This window comes from Adelges cooleyi, unplaced genomic scaffold, assembly GCF_023614345.1.
Source record: "Adelges cooleyi isolate 19-005CV unplaced genomic scaffold, UGA_ACOO_1.1 ACOO_flye_CR_arks_rails_tigmint_CR_PRNA_25, whole genome shotgun sequence".
NCBI lineage: Eukaryota > Metazoa > Arthropoda > Insecta > Hemiptera > Adelgidae > Adelges > Adelges cooleyi.
In genome coordinates, this window is record NW_026095915.1 from 121,213 (window position 1) to 138,460 (window position 17,248).

Sequence of the window (17,248 nt, forward strand, 5' to 3'; positions counted from 1 at the left end):
AGAAGGAGTGCTGTATGGTAAGTCGTCAGTGTTTATGGCACTTACTGTAGCCGGGAGCTTTTTTTTATGTTTAAGAGTTAGTTTTTTTTAATTTAAAATAATATAATCTCGACTAAAAAGAAAAAAATCATTTTTTTTTATTATTAAAAATAAAATACATTTTATAAAGGAGGAAAATAGTATTCCATATTGAGTAGAACTATGTTTGTAATATTTCGTTAAGTTTATTTTTTAAAGAATTTGGATTTTAATCTTGGTCACTAGTGTGGCTGTGAAGTGTAAAACTATTTCTAATGTTATGACTTTCTTTTAAAACCTTTTTTGGGCTAAATTTTGCAAAATGTGTGCCTCTCCTCACCTTTTCTTTTTAATGAGTTTAGAATCTTTTTTAATAAAAAATCATTAGTTTGTGAAATACATTTTAAAAATATGTTTTGTTTTTTAGAATTTAAGTAGAGAGAAATAACCAATAATCAGAGTTAAAATGGATTGGTATAACCACGGAATCGTAATAAAAATGGAAGAGGACGAAGACGTGAAGGAGCATTTTACCGAAGTAAAAAAAAAACAGAACCACATCACGTTGAAAAATCATACAATAATTCTCCGACAAACCATAACGAACATCAGAAAAATATTGACGGGTATGCATATATGATATAACTAATGTGATTTTTATAGTTAAATATTTTTATAATATTTTAGTAAAATAAATTTTGTTGAAAGAATACAGTAATCTTATTAAAAGGAGACAGGCATTCTATGGCGAATTACTAGGCATAATAGACTGATAAATAATAATCTTAACTAATTAATAAAACTCTTAACATAAAAATAATACACTCTATGCGTATACGTATGTCGGCAACAATTTTAGGTATCATCTTTAGAGATAATGACAGTTAATAACTGACCATGCAGATTTTAAAAACATGACAAGCGTATGTCCCCTGGTAGCTTATCATATAAAATTATATTATTTAAAATATTATAAAAAATACATTGTAAACAACAATTTTTCACCAAAAGTTCATTTTTGGTTATGACTAACGGCAACAACATCAACTATGTATTCTGTTTTATATAAGGCCTTTTTTTTTTTAGTTACTTTTAAAATTATTTTCATTATAATTTATTTTTCAGGTTCCCTGAATCGAAAATAAAAGTTGAAGACGAAACGGATAATTATTACAACGAAAAAGTAATAGAAGAAGACTATGATGGTATAAAAGAGGAATGTACTGAAATAAATGAAACGAAGTCGACTAACATCGAAAAATCATGTAATAGTCGCATGACGACTCAGAACGATTTTCAAAACACATTCGACGGATATATATACAAGTAATTAGTTTTATTTTTGTATACGTAGTATATCAAATACTTAAATATAAAGTAATAATAAAATGAGGCACAGTCCACTACAAACGAAAAATCGATACACTGATAGCACATATTGCACCATTCTTTCTTAACATTCACTCTCTGGTGATATTATCTATTATATTTTTGAGATGAGCAATAAATAATCTTTTTTATTTTAGTAACATGGAAGTGTGCAACACCACGGTGGTTAAAGTCGAAGCCGATATAGTGAATGGACATTATTACGAGTCCTTGATTGAAATTGAAGAAAATGGGCTTATGTATGTGCAGCCTACGATCAATGATTTGGACAAAATACAGCAATCGTGCGATTCGACCAACCATAAAAGCACTAGAAAACCATTCAGCAAGAAAAGTCTTGTGTAAGGCAAAGTATCGTTAATTATATATTGTAATCTTAATGGTTTTTTCTTGAAATGAAACTGTAATATCGATCTTAATATTCTTTCGTCACATATTATTTAAATAGGTCCTATATAATTCACGATCCAATCATGTTTAGACTTTAAAATTACCAGTTTAAGTTAAAATTTAATTTTTAATAAAGAAAAAAAGAAGTAGAGAGTGCCAAGTAAAAAAAATTGATACATTTTCATTCACACACGAATTAATAAGTTTTCTGGAAAACGAAATTCGTCCGTAAATTCTACATACATATATATATCTCTATATCTCTATTTATTAATACTTTAACCGTTTAAATCCAATCAATTTACTTACAACTAAAAATTTAGTAATAATATACAAATTTGAGAATATAACAATTTTAGTTATTGTTGTTTTCTCGTATGTTTTGCTGTAGGGTCACTGGTACGAGTCATGGAGAGAATAAAAAAATTGATGGTTGTCATATGGAGTCTTGTATAGAAAAAAAATACAATTATATAATACCTAATGATAACAAAGAGGACTTCAAAGAACAGCGGTTATTTCAGTGTAATTTTTGTCGAACTTATCACACTATAAAGCAAAAACCATTACATGAAAACTCGCCCTTTGCAATACACACTACTAACATACATTTCTGTGACGATAAACACAACTTTTTTTTCTTCTTCAACTTGGATAATAAAATTCACTCCATTAATACTCTAGCTCGTATAATTGATGAAAACCTTCAAATAGGCATATCAAAAAGATTCTCCATAGAAGAAATCCTTAACATATGTTGTCAAACAGAATTTTTTCTATTTTTTACCTGTCATCTATGGGACAGAAAATATTTATCAAACTTTACAAAAATTTACAAATTAATTGAGATTTTCGCCATGACACTAATGTACATAAATTATGCCAACTTATTATCTGTCAGATTATTAGCTATAAAAATAGGAAAATTTAACACCGATAATATATCGCAACACTTATTAGAAAGAAACCAATGTAATGAATATTTATTTTTTTATTGGAACAGAATTATCACAAAATATATAATTCTTTTAAAAAAAATAATTTACACCCCATAATCGTACGTACACTCATGCACTTCCATAATACTCACTGTCTCAGTCACACATCAATTTCACAAGAAGCCATAATAAAAAATGAAGAGAACACTCAATCGGTCCCTAACGAACTCGGAAACATTTATTTCTTCATCCGCAAATTCTCCGCTCACTGTAATAATATTTAATATAATTAATGAAGCACAAAATATTATAAACCAAATAGGTTGGCAAAATTATGAACTAATAATATTATACCGACTCCTTTTAAACTTTAATTTTATCTAAGAAAATACTCAAAGCACACAATATTAAGAATCACAAATAAAACATATTTTACACTATTAATTTCACCCACTTTAATAAAATATTATACTTAAAACATAAATTACAAATAATTATTAGCATACATTTCAACTAATTAATTTTGTTATTAAACTTTTTTTTAATTACATATAACTTAAACAAAAAAAAACAAAAAAAAAACACAAACATTTTTATTAACACGGCAAATCAAAAAATCTGCTACAGTATAATTTGGTGAAAGTTAGAATAAGAAATATTCAAACAATTAATATTTACTTAACAAAACTACACCATACACACAAAGATGCATGCGAAGCACAATTGCATATAAAAAATACAGCTTATGAAAAATACGAGCTCATTATCTTATAAATGACGCTCAGAAAAAAAAATATCATATGCACAAAAACTCACGAGATTTAACAATAATAGATATAATTATTATATTATAATATACGCTTTCAAATGTATTTAGAATACACTATAGCATTCATGCACTTTCATGTGACAAACCAGGTAAGATAATATAGCTTTAGTAGTGCATGTGCATATAATTCTTAAAAGTATTAGGTATATAACACCTAAAAACAATAAAACAATACATTTTCTTCATGTAAGATCCATATATCTTATACACATGTATATGGTTAATAAGTTATATTAACACAAACAAATTTGTCGCCAAACTAAATAATTAGACACAAAATCAAATATTTAAATCACATTAATATTGCACACAACCACTATAATATTATATACATTTATTCAATTTTTTTTTTTTTGCCTCTCATTTTTCCATTTTAAAAAAAAAATATATATATATATATATTGTAACTATCACACATCATCCCTACCAAAATATATTGTCAAACCTGTAAGGGCGTCTTGTCAACTTCAAATACACCTGGAAACGAAAACAACATCAAAGGATCAAATCAAACAACCAACCACAAGGCAACCTTATCTCCTTCACCTGCATAAAACAGCAAATGGCATATAACAAAAACTACCCACTCCCTAAAACACAAGATATTAATTGAGTGAAAATTTCACCACCAGGACAAAATACAAAAAATATATTTCAAAAAAAAGACCATCCAATTTACTAATACTTCAGTATTCGACTTACCGCGAGCCAGAACATACACAAACATCAACTATGCTAGTAATATACTAATACTAACATGTCTTTCGAAACAAATACATCCGTATACACAGAAAATACTATCGAGAAGTACTTAGAATTGATAATTGGCAACACCAATAACAATTATTATTTCTACACCAACTTCTTATTGGATTATATCAACAAAGGATTCGAACATGTTAAACAAAGACATATTACTCAAAACCTATCGGTTCTTCCCATTTAACTTCAATAAAAATCATTGGATGCTTATCACTTGCCATGTGCCTACGGAGAGCGTGATAATATATGATGGAAGAAGAGGAACTTACGAAGACATCACCTCCGACTTGATCGATTTCCTTACACAATGGGAAAATGAACATAAAATGGCAAAAAAACAATGGACGGGTAAATTCGGCAACCAACCGATGCTAACAAATTCATGGGACAGTGGGCCGAATTTAATTGAAATTGCGAGACACCTGGCAACCAACAAATCACCGACCATCACTGAACTATATACATGGAAGGCGCATAATGCATATTTCCCATGTAACAAAAGTGACTAGCCTCAGAGGCCGCCATGTTGATTCCGTTTCGTTATTTTACTTACCATATCTAACTTTATTTAATGATTTTCGATAATGGTTTCTGACTTCATATTGTTAATATCGTTTTTTTTAACCGGTGATAAAAGATAATACGATGTTATCAGCTTTTTATCATGGAATAAATGATATATTACACCGTTTTATCCATGACAAGAATCAAAAGGCGGAATCCGTGTGTCGGCAATTTATTTTCACTATGCTCCTTCCATGTATATAGTTCAGTGCCGACCATTAACCAAGCCATGATGCCATTCATAAGAACAAGGCATAAGGAGGAGATCGCACAAAACACACTCTTTCTCCAAACTCCACAACCACAAATAATTCTGACGACAACACACCCTACACAGGTACCTAAATTAACTGTTAATTTTAAAACTTTAAAAAAATTAAAAAAATCCTTCTAAAATAAAAAAAAATAGATTAAGAAGACAAAGCCTAATTGCTAAAGAAATGTAAAAAAAAGATTGCAATACTTAAATCCCCAATAGCACTTTTTTTTTTAACTTTATTTTAATTTTTTTAAAAAAAAAACATGTTTTATATTAGGCCACGGGGACGTGTCCAAAATTCGAAAGTGGCACTTTGTAATGATTATATTGTATGCACTGAATCATTTAGGTACACGTAATATCATAATACATAATACATAACACATAATACATTTTATAAATTAAATTATATGCACTAAAAATACCTTTATATATATATGATAAGATTATATGCACTAATCAAAAATGTCAATTATATAAGATCAGTTGTATGCACAAATAATAATATCGCACACAATTATTTATATATAATTTCAAATACAATATTTTATAAAAAGTATAAAAGGATATACTAAAATAAACAGGACGCACAACATACACTGACTCATACCATACAATTGTACGCTTGGATGATTATCCTATGCACAACAAAACATTGTGTTTATTTATTATTTGTTTTATTAAATAAAAATTAATTAACAGAATTGTCAATTAAATCATCAATTTATTTTTGTTCAGGTTTATAGTATTATGGTATTATACTCGTATTATAATTATATGTATGTATGGCAATATTTATATATATATATTAATATTTTAAAATAAAGCAAACGTGTGCTTAATCCTAGTTGTTCCCTGGGTTTTTTTTTAATTAACTATTATTTCAAATAATTTAATCGTCAAGATGTAACAATATTTATATTTTTTTATTCAAAAATTTTTCCCAGCCCTAATACTAAAAAATACAATTTTAAACACTTCAATGCCCTTTAAGGGTTTTTTCGATAATTGTATTTCTACTATCTACTGACTGACACCTAAGCGTTTACTTAAAAGCGATTATATAATTTTCAGTTGTAATAATTATGTGTCTCTACTATACCCCCACCCAACTGTATTTATGTATTCATAAATCATAAAAAAAAGAAATTGGTTTTCTTTTTGAATTCTTAATAATAAAAACTTATTTGTTTACTTTTTGAGCAACGTATGATGGCGATTAAAAAAAATAAGTTATACATCTATTTGGTTTTCTCTTAAACTTTCCGATTAAGTTTCTTTTATTTATCTTAAACAAAAATAAAGGTTAACAGAACATATCTAGACAAATAGTTAAATCCTACTCAATGATATTTTCTTCTATGTATGTATAATTGTATATATGTATATTCTATAATTAATTATAAAATTTATTTATATATATATATATATTTATATAAAAATTTTGTATTTAGAAATATTATAATAAAATATAGAATTTTTATGAAAAAATAATTATTATGAAATTTATAAATTTTATGAAAAATATAGAATTTTTATAAAATATAAAAACTTTATGAAAAATAGAATTTTTATAAAATAGAAAAATTGTATGAAATTTAGAAATTTTATAATAAAATATAGAATTTTTATGATGTATAAAAATTTTATGAAATTTAGAAATTTTATAATAAAATTAGTGATGGGAAAATCCGGATTTTGCATCCGAAGTTAAAAAAACCGGACTTTTAAACTTCAAAATCCGGAGTTGTAGTATTCGAACTTCGAAATCCAGATTTCGAAGAAGTGATTTAGTGAAATTTAGTGAAATGACCGCCATATTTGACCCCCCGGCATTTGCGACCTGGATGTCTGGGTCCCAATATTTTGACGGAACATTGTATTGTCATCCAAAATGAGTGTCTAGGTTAAATTTCAGCCTTCTAGGATATCAGGAAGTGGGTTAAATTAATTTTAGAAGATTTGAAGAAAACATGACATTTTAGTGAAATGACCCCCACATATGACCCTGTGTAGGGTGACCTGGATGCCTGAGTCCCAATATGATAACATTATATTATAGTGTCATCCGAGATGAGTGTCTGTGCCAAGTTTCAGCCTTCTACGACATTGGGAAGTGGGTTAAATTAATTTTGCAAGATTTGAAAAATATCCGTACGTGTTAGCGAGTTAAAGAAAAGCATGTAAAAACTACTCAAATATAGCTTAAAATTTTTAAATAGGTAATTGTTTTCAATATATCACAAATAGTGAACTGTAATACAGCATACTTACTTTGTATTTAATCTAGATTACATATATGAAGCTTAAAGTTCATTAGAAACATATAACTTATGGTAATTTAGTTGAAGGGGTCCGATAATAGCATTTTATAGAGGATTAAAAGTCAACTAATTTGAACAATTTGGTCATCTTGTACTGCTGAATTAGTAATTACAAAATGGCTTTATGAATTTTAAAATCGGTAATTTGGCTTTTTATTTAAACCCAGGTAACGGTTTCTGAAATTCAAATTTTGAAAACCGGATTTGTCATTAAGCCAGGATTCTTCGTAAAATCCGGATACTTCGTGAAATCCGGATTCTTCGTAAAATCCGGATTTTTTTCATTGAACTTCGAAAACCGAAAATCTGATTTTACGGATTTTAAGAAAATCCGGATTTATTTCCCATCACTAAATAAAATATAGTTTTTATGAAAAAAAGAATTTTTATGAAGTTTAGAAATTTTATAATAAAATAAAGGATTTTTATGAAATATAAAAATTTTATAATCAAATATAGAATAGTTATGAAAAAATAATTTGTATAGAAAAATAAAATTTTATGAAATTTAAAATTTTATAACAAAATATAAATATTTTATAAAAAAATAAAATTTTTATGAAATTTAGAAACTTTTTAATAAAAAATAGTTTTATGAAAAAAAAAAAATTTTATAAAGTTTAGAAATTTTATAATAAATTATAGATTTTTTATGAAAAATACAATTTTTATATTTCATAAAATAACTTTATTTCAGAAAAATTCTATATTATATTATAAGATTTCTAAATTTTTATATATTATAAAAATTCTATTTTCATATAAATTCTATTTTTTATGATAAAATTTTAAATATCATAAAAATTCTATATTTTATTATAAAATTTCTAGATTTCATAAAATTTCTAAATTTCATAAAATATCTATATTTCATAAAAATTCTATATTTTTTTTATATTATTCATTAAATGTTTTTTCGGTTCATTTTTAAACAGAGCCACTGGGGCAACTAGTTAACTATTGTTGTAATCAATCTCTTAGTTTCTATATTGCAGATATAGCTACTAATCTAGCTTTAATTATAAATACAATAGTATCAGGAGATCCTGGATAATAATCGTTCTAGTGTGGGTTAGTCTGCTGGCTGTGATATAGTCTCGAATGTTTAAGAGATACTGGCCATAGATATTTGATCGTCTTACAGTGTGTCCTACGTCTGCTGTTTAGGGTGAACCGATACTTTACGAAGGGGTTTTATTATGTTGTTTCAATTTTCTTATTATTTATGTTATATATTTTATGAAAAATTAAAAATTACAATAAAATCTTTGAAATTAAACTAAACTTAATTAAATGAATAGAATAACCATTAAAGTAGAGGAAATTCTTCTAGTAATAGTTTTATTTACGAACACGCAATTTTTCAATTTCATTATTATAATAATAATACAATAGACAATAAAGAAAAAAATATACTGATACAAAAGAAGAGATAGTGATGGATACTAGTGTTAAAACTTGAATAGTTAGACCAGACAATTTTAAAAATTAACTATCAACTTATAACATATCCCATTCATAATTTGTTGCTTAGTTAATTATCACAGGTAATATATCTTTATCATAATGGCAGCAGTCTGGACATACAAATTTTTCATCTACCATTCTCATAGTCTGAAACAAAAAAAAAAAAATTGTTTAAAATTAGTTTGTACAGATTGTAGCATAGTGTGGAGACCAAACATAATAAGTTACAGGCCTTCGGGAATTAGTGTAACTTAAAATGATACTGCTATCGAATCAATCGGCAGTGCTCGTTGAAAAAGACAAGTGACGTCACGGGTTGCGTCGACCTGCTCGGATATTATTTTAACACACACAATTGCCCGACGGGCACTCATAAGTGCAATGGAATGTTTACTCTTCTTACTCAAAACCAAAACACTTTTTTTATTATTATTATTATTAAACAAGCTTAAAGAGTTTTCTACATTTTTACTGATAGACCTTGTGTGCTTTTCAAATAGCACTACCGATCAAACTGAGTGTAGCATAACAATTCTGTCTTTACCAAAAATGTGTAAGTTATTTGTTATAACATCCTTCAATATTAAATAATAAAAATAAAAATATTACTGAAATCATTTGTAATGTATTTTAGAATGTACTAATCAAAGTTTTTTTAATTTACCGTTTTAATTGAAAATTAATTTGAAAAAAATGTTCTAAGAAGTGTATATTTTTAATAGGTACACATTTTAGTATAATTGTTCATGAATACATTACAAAAAGTTTCTGAAAAATGTGTTTGGTTTTGCCATTTTTCAAGGTATACAACTTATTATTTGACACCATCGAAATAATAAATTACATTTCAAATATACCAGAGTAATTGTTTTTTTAGAGAATTTCACATATAAATGAAACATTTTAACAGGAGTGGTTTTGTTTTTGTTTTTTGGAAGTTTACAAACATGTCAACTCACTTTAATGCAATAATAACAAAATACATGTGAACATTTCATGTGGTGAGGTAAAATCGGTTTGTCTTGACATATCGTGCACACTGTTCTAGCGTTCAGTATTGGTGATTTGTCGATCCATTTGTCACTTGCGTTTGTAGAATACGAATAAATCAATCTTTTAACTTTATGTTTAACTGATTGATAGTTGACTAAAGGTAATGTAAACAGCAAAAGTTCCTGGAAATAAATTTCAAATAATTCTTATTTTAGGTTTTTTTTTTTTAAATGTAAAATACTACATATTTACATTTGTATTATTTTTTTTAAAAATTCACTACCTCATTTTTATTGTATATAAACTTTAAAAATTATAATGATAGAAATATTGCTCTAATTATTAATTAACTAATAATTAAATTAATATTTTAAAAAGCTATAAGGTAAAAATATTTAATTTTACAATAACATATTATCATCATTAAGTTACTTCGGTAATTATATTTATTAAGCCAAGATTGCTAATTTAGTATAAAATTCTCATTAAACAAATCGTTTAAAGAAAAAAGAGGTAGGTAGGCAATGGTTTTAAGAGAGCGCCACACCAGACTCACTCCAACTATTTATTAAAGAGTAAATTATAGGCAAGTTATTAAAAATATTTAACACCAGGATACAATTTTTTATACCCAATTGTTATTATGGCAAAAAGAAATTCATATTGGTATATTTGTTTGCAAATTAGGCTACACAGTTGTTAAGCTATTTTTTTAAACCAAACGTTTCGGAAGATGCACATTTCATCTTCAAGAAACTAAAACAAATTACCAGATTAACTACAAAGAGATCATATTGGAGGATGTAATATGACACTAAATTTGACATTTTTCAAAAGCTTTTAGTATCCATTGGAAAATATTCTATGAAAAATAAATTACGGTAATTATATCTTTATCTTTAAATAAATGAAACTCTCGTTTCCTAGAAACGTGCATATCTTGATAAATGTTCTACGCTTCAGTGAATAGTGGCAAGAACTCTCTTAGGGTTATAGTACAATAGGTTGTGTTATTTTAAAATACATATTAACTTAATCTCAACCAGATTCAGATTGAGTAATATGTAAACATATGAGTTACAACTAAATGCAATTCACATTTATCGTAACATTTAATATAATTAAATATTGTCTACTATTTCTCAAAAAAAAAAAATAAAATGCATTAATAATAACTCAATCTAAAAAAAACTGACTTACAGAGAAACCATGCCATAACAATTCTCTAGTCATATATTCATAACCAACAGTTCTCCTACGAGTCGATTCCTGTGTTAGGTTTAAAATTCGTTGAGCGAGTGTTGGGTACTTGCCTTGTCGAAGGAACATCAAGAAATTTAAAAATGAAGCCACTTTTACAATAATGAATATTGTTTCTAAATTATTAAACTGAAATAGGATTATCAAAAGTAAAATAATTAAAATATGATTCTAAAAGTGAACATTTAGTGAGTTTACTTTTTTTAAACTTACTTTGTTTATAAAGTTTTCTGAAGGGCTTTCTACTTTTGATGCTACATATTTTCCTCCAATTGTTAATATATTTAACAGAACTAATTTAATGCCCGTTAACTGGTCTGATTTATACTTGACGCCAAGAAGTTGTTGACCAAATGATGCTTTTGATTTTGATACTGAATACTAGTGATTAAAAATAAAAGAATAATCAATAATACAATAGGTAATCAAAATAAATTCAATATTTAAATTTATGAAAATATAAAAACTATAACTTACATATGTAAGAAGGCATTGTAAAAATGTGTTAATTTCCAAACTCAAGTCATTGACAATCCATGTCTGAATTATTCAAATGTATGTAAAACAAAAATAAATGATGTTAGTAACAACAACACAGGGTTAAAATGTTGATATAATATAAATATTGAAATTTTAATAATTGGAAATCAAAGTGTATTCAATGTACCTATATATTATTACACTCACTAAAACAGGGAATTATGGGTCTCTTTAAGATATAAAGTATAGCGCGGACCCCGGATAATTTTTATTATCGCGTTGTTCATGAATGTACAAAATCTAAGTTTGATATTATATATTGGATAACGCAAATTTATATGCGCCAAATTTTAGCGACCGGCCGATTTTAGCTTCGAATATCCTGTGTGGGCTACTGTTCCGTTTAATTAATCATAATTTTTTAAAAAGAAAACACTTACCGGTAAACATTTCAAAGCTCTAACCGTCTGATCGATAAGTATTTTGGAAATATATTCATCAAGGACTTGTGCATCTAGCTAAAAAAAAAATTATGCTTTTTACTATTACAGTTTTGCTAACTTGTTAACCTTTTTTTTTTTCCAAATAGAATTGCTTTAAGTTCGATAAAACGATATTATTGTCGTTACACCAAAAATGTAACATTTTTTTAACTTACTAATGTCACGCGAGGAACCATAGTTAGTGACAATATTTTAAGTTTGTCGAATAATGCACTGCAGGCACATTTAGATTCGTTTTTTCATTTAATTTGTCGTAGATTAAAAAAAAAAACGGTCAATTACTTACAAATAATGACTAAATATCTATCCGGTTGACGGTATCGTTAACTGTTGATAACAGACTGCCATATTGAGTTGATAACAGCTATTAGTGACGCCATGGAGTACAATATGTACTATATTTTGGTTTGTTGGTAAACTACCTCCATGAAAAATCCCAACTATATCAATTTTTATCAACAGTGCGTCTTGATAAAGCTGTGTCTGTAACAATTAACTTTTTATGCCTTCAACTTACTCAGAGTGATCGATTTGTTTGAAATATTATATCGTTGTATGTCTTTTAACACCAAATAGAGAGCGATCCGACACCTAACTCGATCACATAATGCACACTCAACCAGAAAAGAACTAGAAAACAAGTCAGCAAATAAAGTCTTATGTAAGGCAAAGCTTTATTACTTATGTATATTAAATTCTTAACGGTTTATTCGTTAAAATGAAAAGAATATATAAGTATATATATGATTTTTTTTTTTTGTCTGTAAATTCTACTTACATTTTCTTACTGTATCTTTATCTATCGATGTCTCAAATTTACTGAGCGATACTTTTTGTAATACCAATACATTTACTTCAAAATAGAATATATAATAAAAAGAATAACTTTATATAAGCAACCTTACGGGATGCCAACAACACAGCATAATTATCAATATTTGTATACATTATTTATAGTTATAAATAAATTTAGCTCCATATTTATTGTTTGGGTTTGTTTTGTTGTAGGGTCAATGGTACGAGTTGTGAATTGAATAGAACAATTGATAGTTGTCCTGTCGAGTATTCTTGGAGAGAAATATAATACAATAATCAAATAGCACCAAAGGATAAAAATAAAGATTTCAAAGCACGGCGATTATTTCACTGCGATTTTTGTGAAACGTACTACAGTAAAAAGCTATCAACATTACAATATATAGTAAAATCCATATACAGGCTGCATGGCACATTTATTACTTAACCATACATTTTATATAAAACTAATAGTTCACAAAATTCTTAATAGTTGTATATTACTTAACTTGTCGCATTCATTTGGCATTTTTCTTAATCTGTTTAACTTGGAGAAACTATTCAATAACCAATTGATTTTATGAATTAACTGACATTAGCTTGATGAGCAAATATTTATGATTGTATTTGATTTATATGTATTAAAGTTTTATAATAACGCAACAGTATGCTCAATCTTAGTTTGTTCAATGTTTTTTTTTTTTACAAATAATTTAATCGCCAAAATGTTAAATTATTTCAAAAGTTAGAAGATAAAGATTTTAATTTTTGTTAATTACCTCTCTTGTTAAAGGCTCGTTATAGAATACTTTTTAGTTTTTATTAGAATTAATACATTTTTATTTGAAGGCCTAAATCAAGATTACCATTTATTGCCTCTCAAATTAAATTTTTCCTAAGCTATTTGTAATGAAGGTATTAAAACAATTTTAGCATTGATAAGATGTAGAATGTTTCGGTTACATTAATTTAGAGAAGTATGGTAAAAGTCTCATATAACTTTTTGACGGTTAAATTATTTTACGTTTATTATATATTTTCTTTTTTTTATAGCTCTTTAACTAAAAATGTGTTAGTGTGTATAACTCGTTTTAATCAATGTTGATTCAAACGTGTTTATGTACCTACTATTGGACGAAAATGTATTCATAATTTTATTGTTGGATATTTTGTTCAATCAGTGCACGTCTAATCGTGTAAGCTACAAGTATTTTTAGTAGTTAGTTGTTTAGTAGTGTTTAGTAGTAATAATAATTTTATAAGCTATTTGTTTTTAATTACATAATTATTTTTTAAAAATCAAAAGTTCAGTTAGTTGGTATTTATAACGTAGAATAAAAAGAATCCACACGACTTATGTGCAATTTAGGTCTGAAAATTAGACCGGGGCTAGATCTAGAATGAGCCTATAACATATACGCCCCCCCCACTCCCCAAATACTGAAATATATTTTTTTACAAATCAACGACCTTATAAGGGTTTTGTCAGTAATTGCATTTATTTCTACTATCTACAGATTAGCATCTTAGCGTTTGCTTGATAGTGATTTTATCACTTCCAGTTGTAATAATACATATGTAGGTAACTGTGACCTGCCAAGTCCTAACTATACTTGACCCTTACATTCTTAAACCGTTATTAATATAACATACCTATACGATGGAATCAATAAGATGTAATTGGATTTTTACTCTTCAACTGGTCCGTTGTCGCCTTATTGGTATACCAAGTCATAATACGGAACCTAAAGTCCTAGCCGTTCCAAATTCTTACCGTTATAATCACAACAAGCAATAAATGGGATTTAAGTACTTTACGCCTGTATGGCAAATACCTTTTTTATTTCATGAGAATTAACCATAATAAACAGTACAATATACTCAAAAGGGAGCTTGGAGAATTGTATAGAGAAGAGGAAACTGAGAAAACCCATAAGCAATTTTTAAACCCACGGAATTGATGCATATCACACAAACACACAGCATTTGAATGTTAGAGTGGAGTGTACCAGAATTAAAATAATTTTACAACATAAAAAATATATTTTTAAGTACAGTATTTAACATTAGTGGCCAATATTTGAAATACTAGTTCGGATTTACAAAAGGATTAAAAAAGAAATTCTTCATAACATATTCAAGGCATCGATCGTGGCATAATTTTAAAATTGCATTTTTGTTACATTAAAATAATTTACTACCTAACTAAAAATAATTTTAATATTGTGCTACGATCGATACTTTGAAAATGTACGAAGTGAAACATGTTTTTGAACAAAAATACTCATATGCGTTATAAAATATGTAGAATAAAAAATTAAATATCAAAATAAATCCTTCTTTTCTATTGTACGTTTAATAATGTTACATAATTTAAGTTTTAATGAAAAATGCTAGTGTAGAGGCCGCTTAAGAATTAATTTAAGTTAACTCACCAGCCACTACTGAGGAAAACCTTCTCAACTGTGAGACTTGAATAACTAAAACTAAATAAAATATAGGAAAAATAAATAATATAATAATAATCACACAATTCTATAGTTGTGTTTGATCATAAAAATTGTTTTGTATTTGTCGGTATTAGAAGCGGAGAGTTGACTTAAGAGTTTAAGGCTCTTACAACTTTTTAATGTTAACTTCGAAACGGAACGTGGGTTTATATTGCAACAGTAAAATGACAAAAAAAGTAAAACATATTGAATTATTATACATATATATATTTTTTTTTTTCTTTAGAGAGACCAAATTAAATTACAATTCATGTATGTACTACTATAAGATTAAATAAACCAGTAGACAAAATGTACATTGTTTATAGTTTCCGCGGTACATTCAAAGTTATTTAAATCTGATCAATTATTATAATATAATATATACTATTTCATTCGACTTATTAGTATTAGTGAAAGTTTATTAAAACAATTTTATTTTATAATACGTAAAATTGAAAGCTTAAATTTGAACACAATGATACTAAACCGGTTATAATGTTATTTCCTAGTCTTTGCTCGAGTATCGTTACAAAAACATTATATATTTAGATATATTTGAGCAAAACGTGTTGTCAGCACTTAACAATAAATAAGTAAAATTGTCTTAAATTTTACAACATATTTAAATACATCATAGGTTGTCAAACATTTTAAAAAAACTCTATTCAAGTAGGTACATGAAATGATAATGTTTCACAAAAAAATGTATCCCTGTATACTGCATACATAAAAATTGTACATACCGGCGAGGAACCATTCAAATGTATGTTCAAATATAGCACTACATTTGTATGATTTCTCACCACCACGCACAACTCTATGCTGTTGATTTTTTGAGATGGCCATATGACTGATGAGGTTAGAACGGTCTTCACAGTTTTATTATTTGATCATTCCATTTCATCCCAGAAAGGTATAGCACATTGAACGTATTGGAACAGACACTAATGCCACGTAGCGTTTAATATTCATTGTATTCTTCTATGTTCTTCCGTCTTCACTTAGAAATCAAAACATTTCACCTCAACCTCAATCATCGAACCTTTTATGCAAACGTAACCCAAAAAAATTAAAATTATATTTATATGGGTAAATCAGAATTACTTGAAAAATTATAATGTTTGTAGGTGTGTCAAGATAACAAAATATGCATTACGCAGTGTTATCATAATTTTCGCAGGCGGGTAAAAAATAATTCAAAGCGTTCTATATCTTTATATCAATCACACAGATTGCAGTTTACAGATGTATTTATTTAATTAAAAAAAAAAGTGACGACTATATAACAAGGGTGGCCACAACGAGGCTCGCAAGCCGCATGCGGCTCTTGAAACCAAGCTTAGGGTAAAATTATCAAGTCGTTTTCAGTATGTGTAAGCCAAACTAGTCAATTTGCGGCTCCCAAAATTAAGGTTAGTGGCCACCCCTGCCATATAATATCCTGGCTCGATACTTACACAGCTACGACGAGAACTCTTGAGCTTGGGCTGTATTAGTTAAATCTAAAAAAACGCTATAAAATCGCTGGAATTATGTAGTTTTTTACAACGATTTAGACAGTGTACAAAACGATTTATATTCTTAAATAAAAACTATAAAGAAAAGTTGACTGAACAAGTCAAGAAAAATGAATAAGACAATACTTTGATATCAGCTACCAATTTATGATGTGTATTAAATGGAGTGATAACATCAGCGACCATATCGTTACCAAATGGAGATAAAAATCCTAACCGTAACCACGTTTGGCTCATACATTTTTTTGATAATTTTCAGACAACGACA

General features: G+C 27.3%; 2 protein-coding genes across 3 annotated transcripts in view; one reads left to right on the forward strand and one right to left on the reverse strand.

Moving 5' to 3' along the window:
• Positions 1-3,147, forward strand: part of LOC126837532 (uncharacterized) — a 60,087-nt gene extending 56,940 nt beyond the window's left edge. For both annotated transcript variants that reach the window (XM_050571480.1, XM_050571479.1), the window contains 4 exons: positions 446-644; positions 1,144-1,344; positions 1,545-1,748; positions 2,189-3,147. In XM_050571480.1, coding sequence (XP_050427437.1) covers positions 446-452 — 7 coding nt within the window. In that variant the 3' untranslated portion in view covers positions 453-644; positions 1,144-1,344; positions 1,545-1,748; positions 2,189-3,147. The remainder of the gene's footprint in view (positions 1-445; positions 645-1,143; positions 1,345-1,544; positions 1,749-2,188) is intronic.
• Positions 3,148-8,855: 5,708 nt separating this feature from the next.
• Positions 8,856-12,517, reverse strand: LOC126837508 (peroxisome biogenesis factor 2-like). Its single transcript, XM_050571430.1, has 7 exons — positions 12,332-12,517; positions 12,114-12,191; positions 11,671-11,733; positions 11,407-11,574; positions 11,134-11,322; positions 9,900-10,115; positions 8,856-9,087 (listed from the first exon to the last, which is right to left on the reverse strand). Exons 1-7 carry the CDS (start codon positions 12,350-12,352, stop codon positions 9,004-9,006), a joined length of 819 nt encoding a protein of 272 aa, XP_050427387.1. The 5' UTR covers positions 12,353-12,517; the 3' UTR covers positions 8,856-9,003.
• Positions 12,518-17,248: the final 4,731 nt, after the last annotated feature.

What these genes read in the sequence shown, in the direction of transcription:
- LOC126837508 (XM_050571430.1), bottom strand. Translation starts at nt 12,352, where the DNA reads ATGGTTCCTCGCGTGACATTA. An exon ending in TGTTATGGCATGGTTTCTCT is followed by an intron (nt 10,116 to 11,133) that starts GTAAGTCAGTTT and finishes ATTTATTTCCAG; the next exon opens with GAACTTTTGCTGTTTACATT. An exon ending in TTTGTTATTATTGCATTAAA is followed by an intron (nt 9,088 to 9,899) that starts GTGAGTTGACAT and finishes TTTTTGTTTCAG; the next exon opens with ACTATGAGAATGGTAGATGA.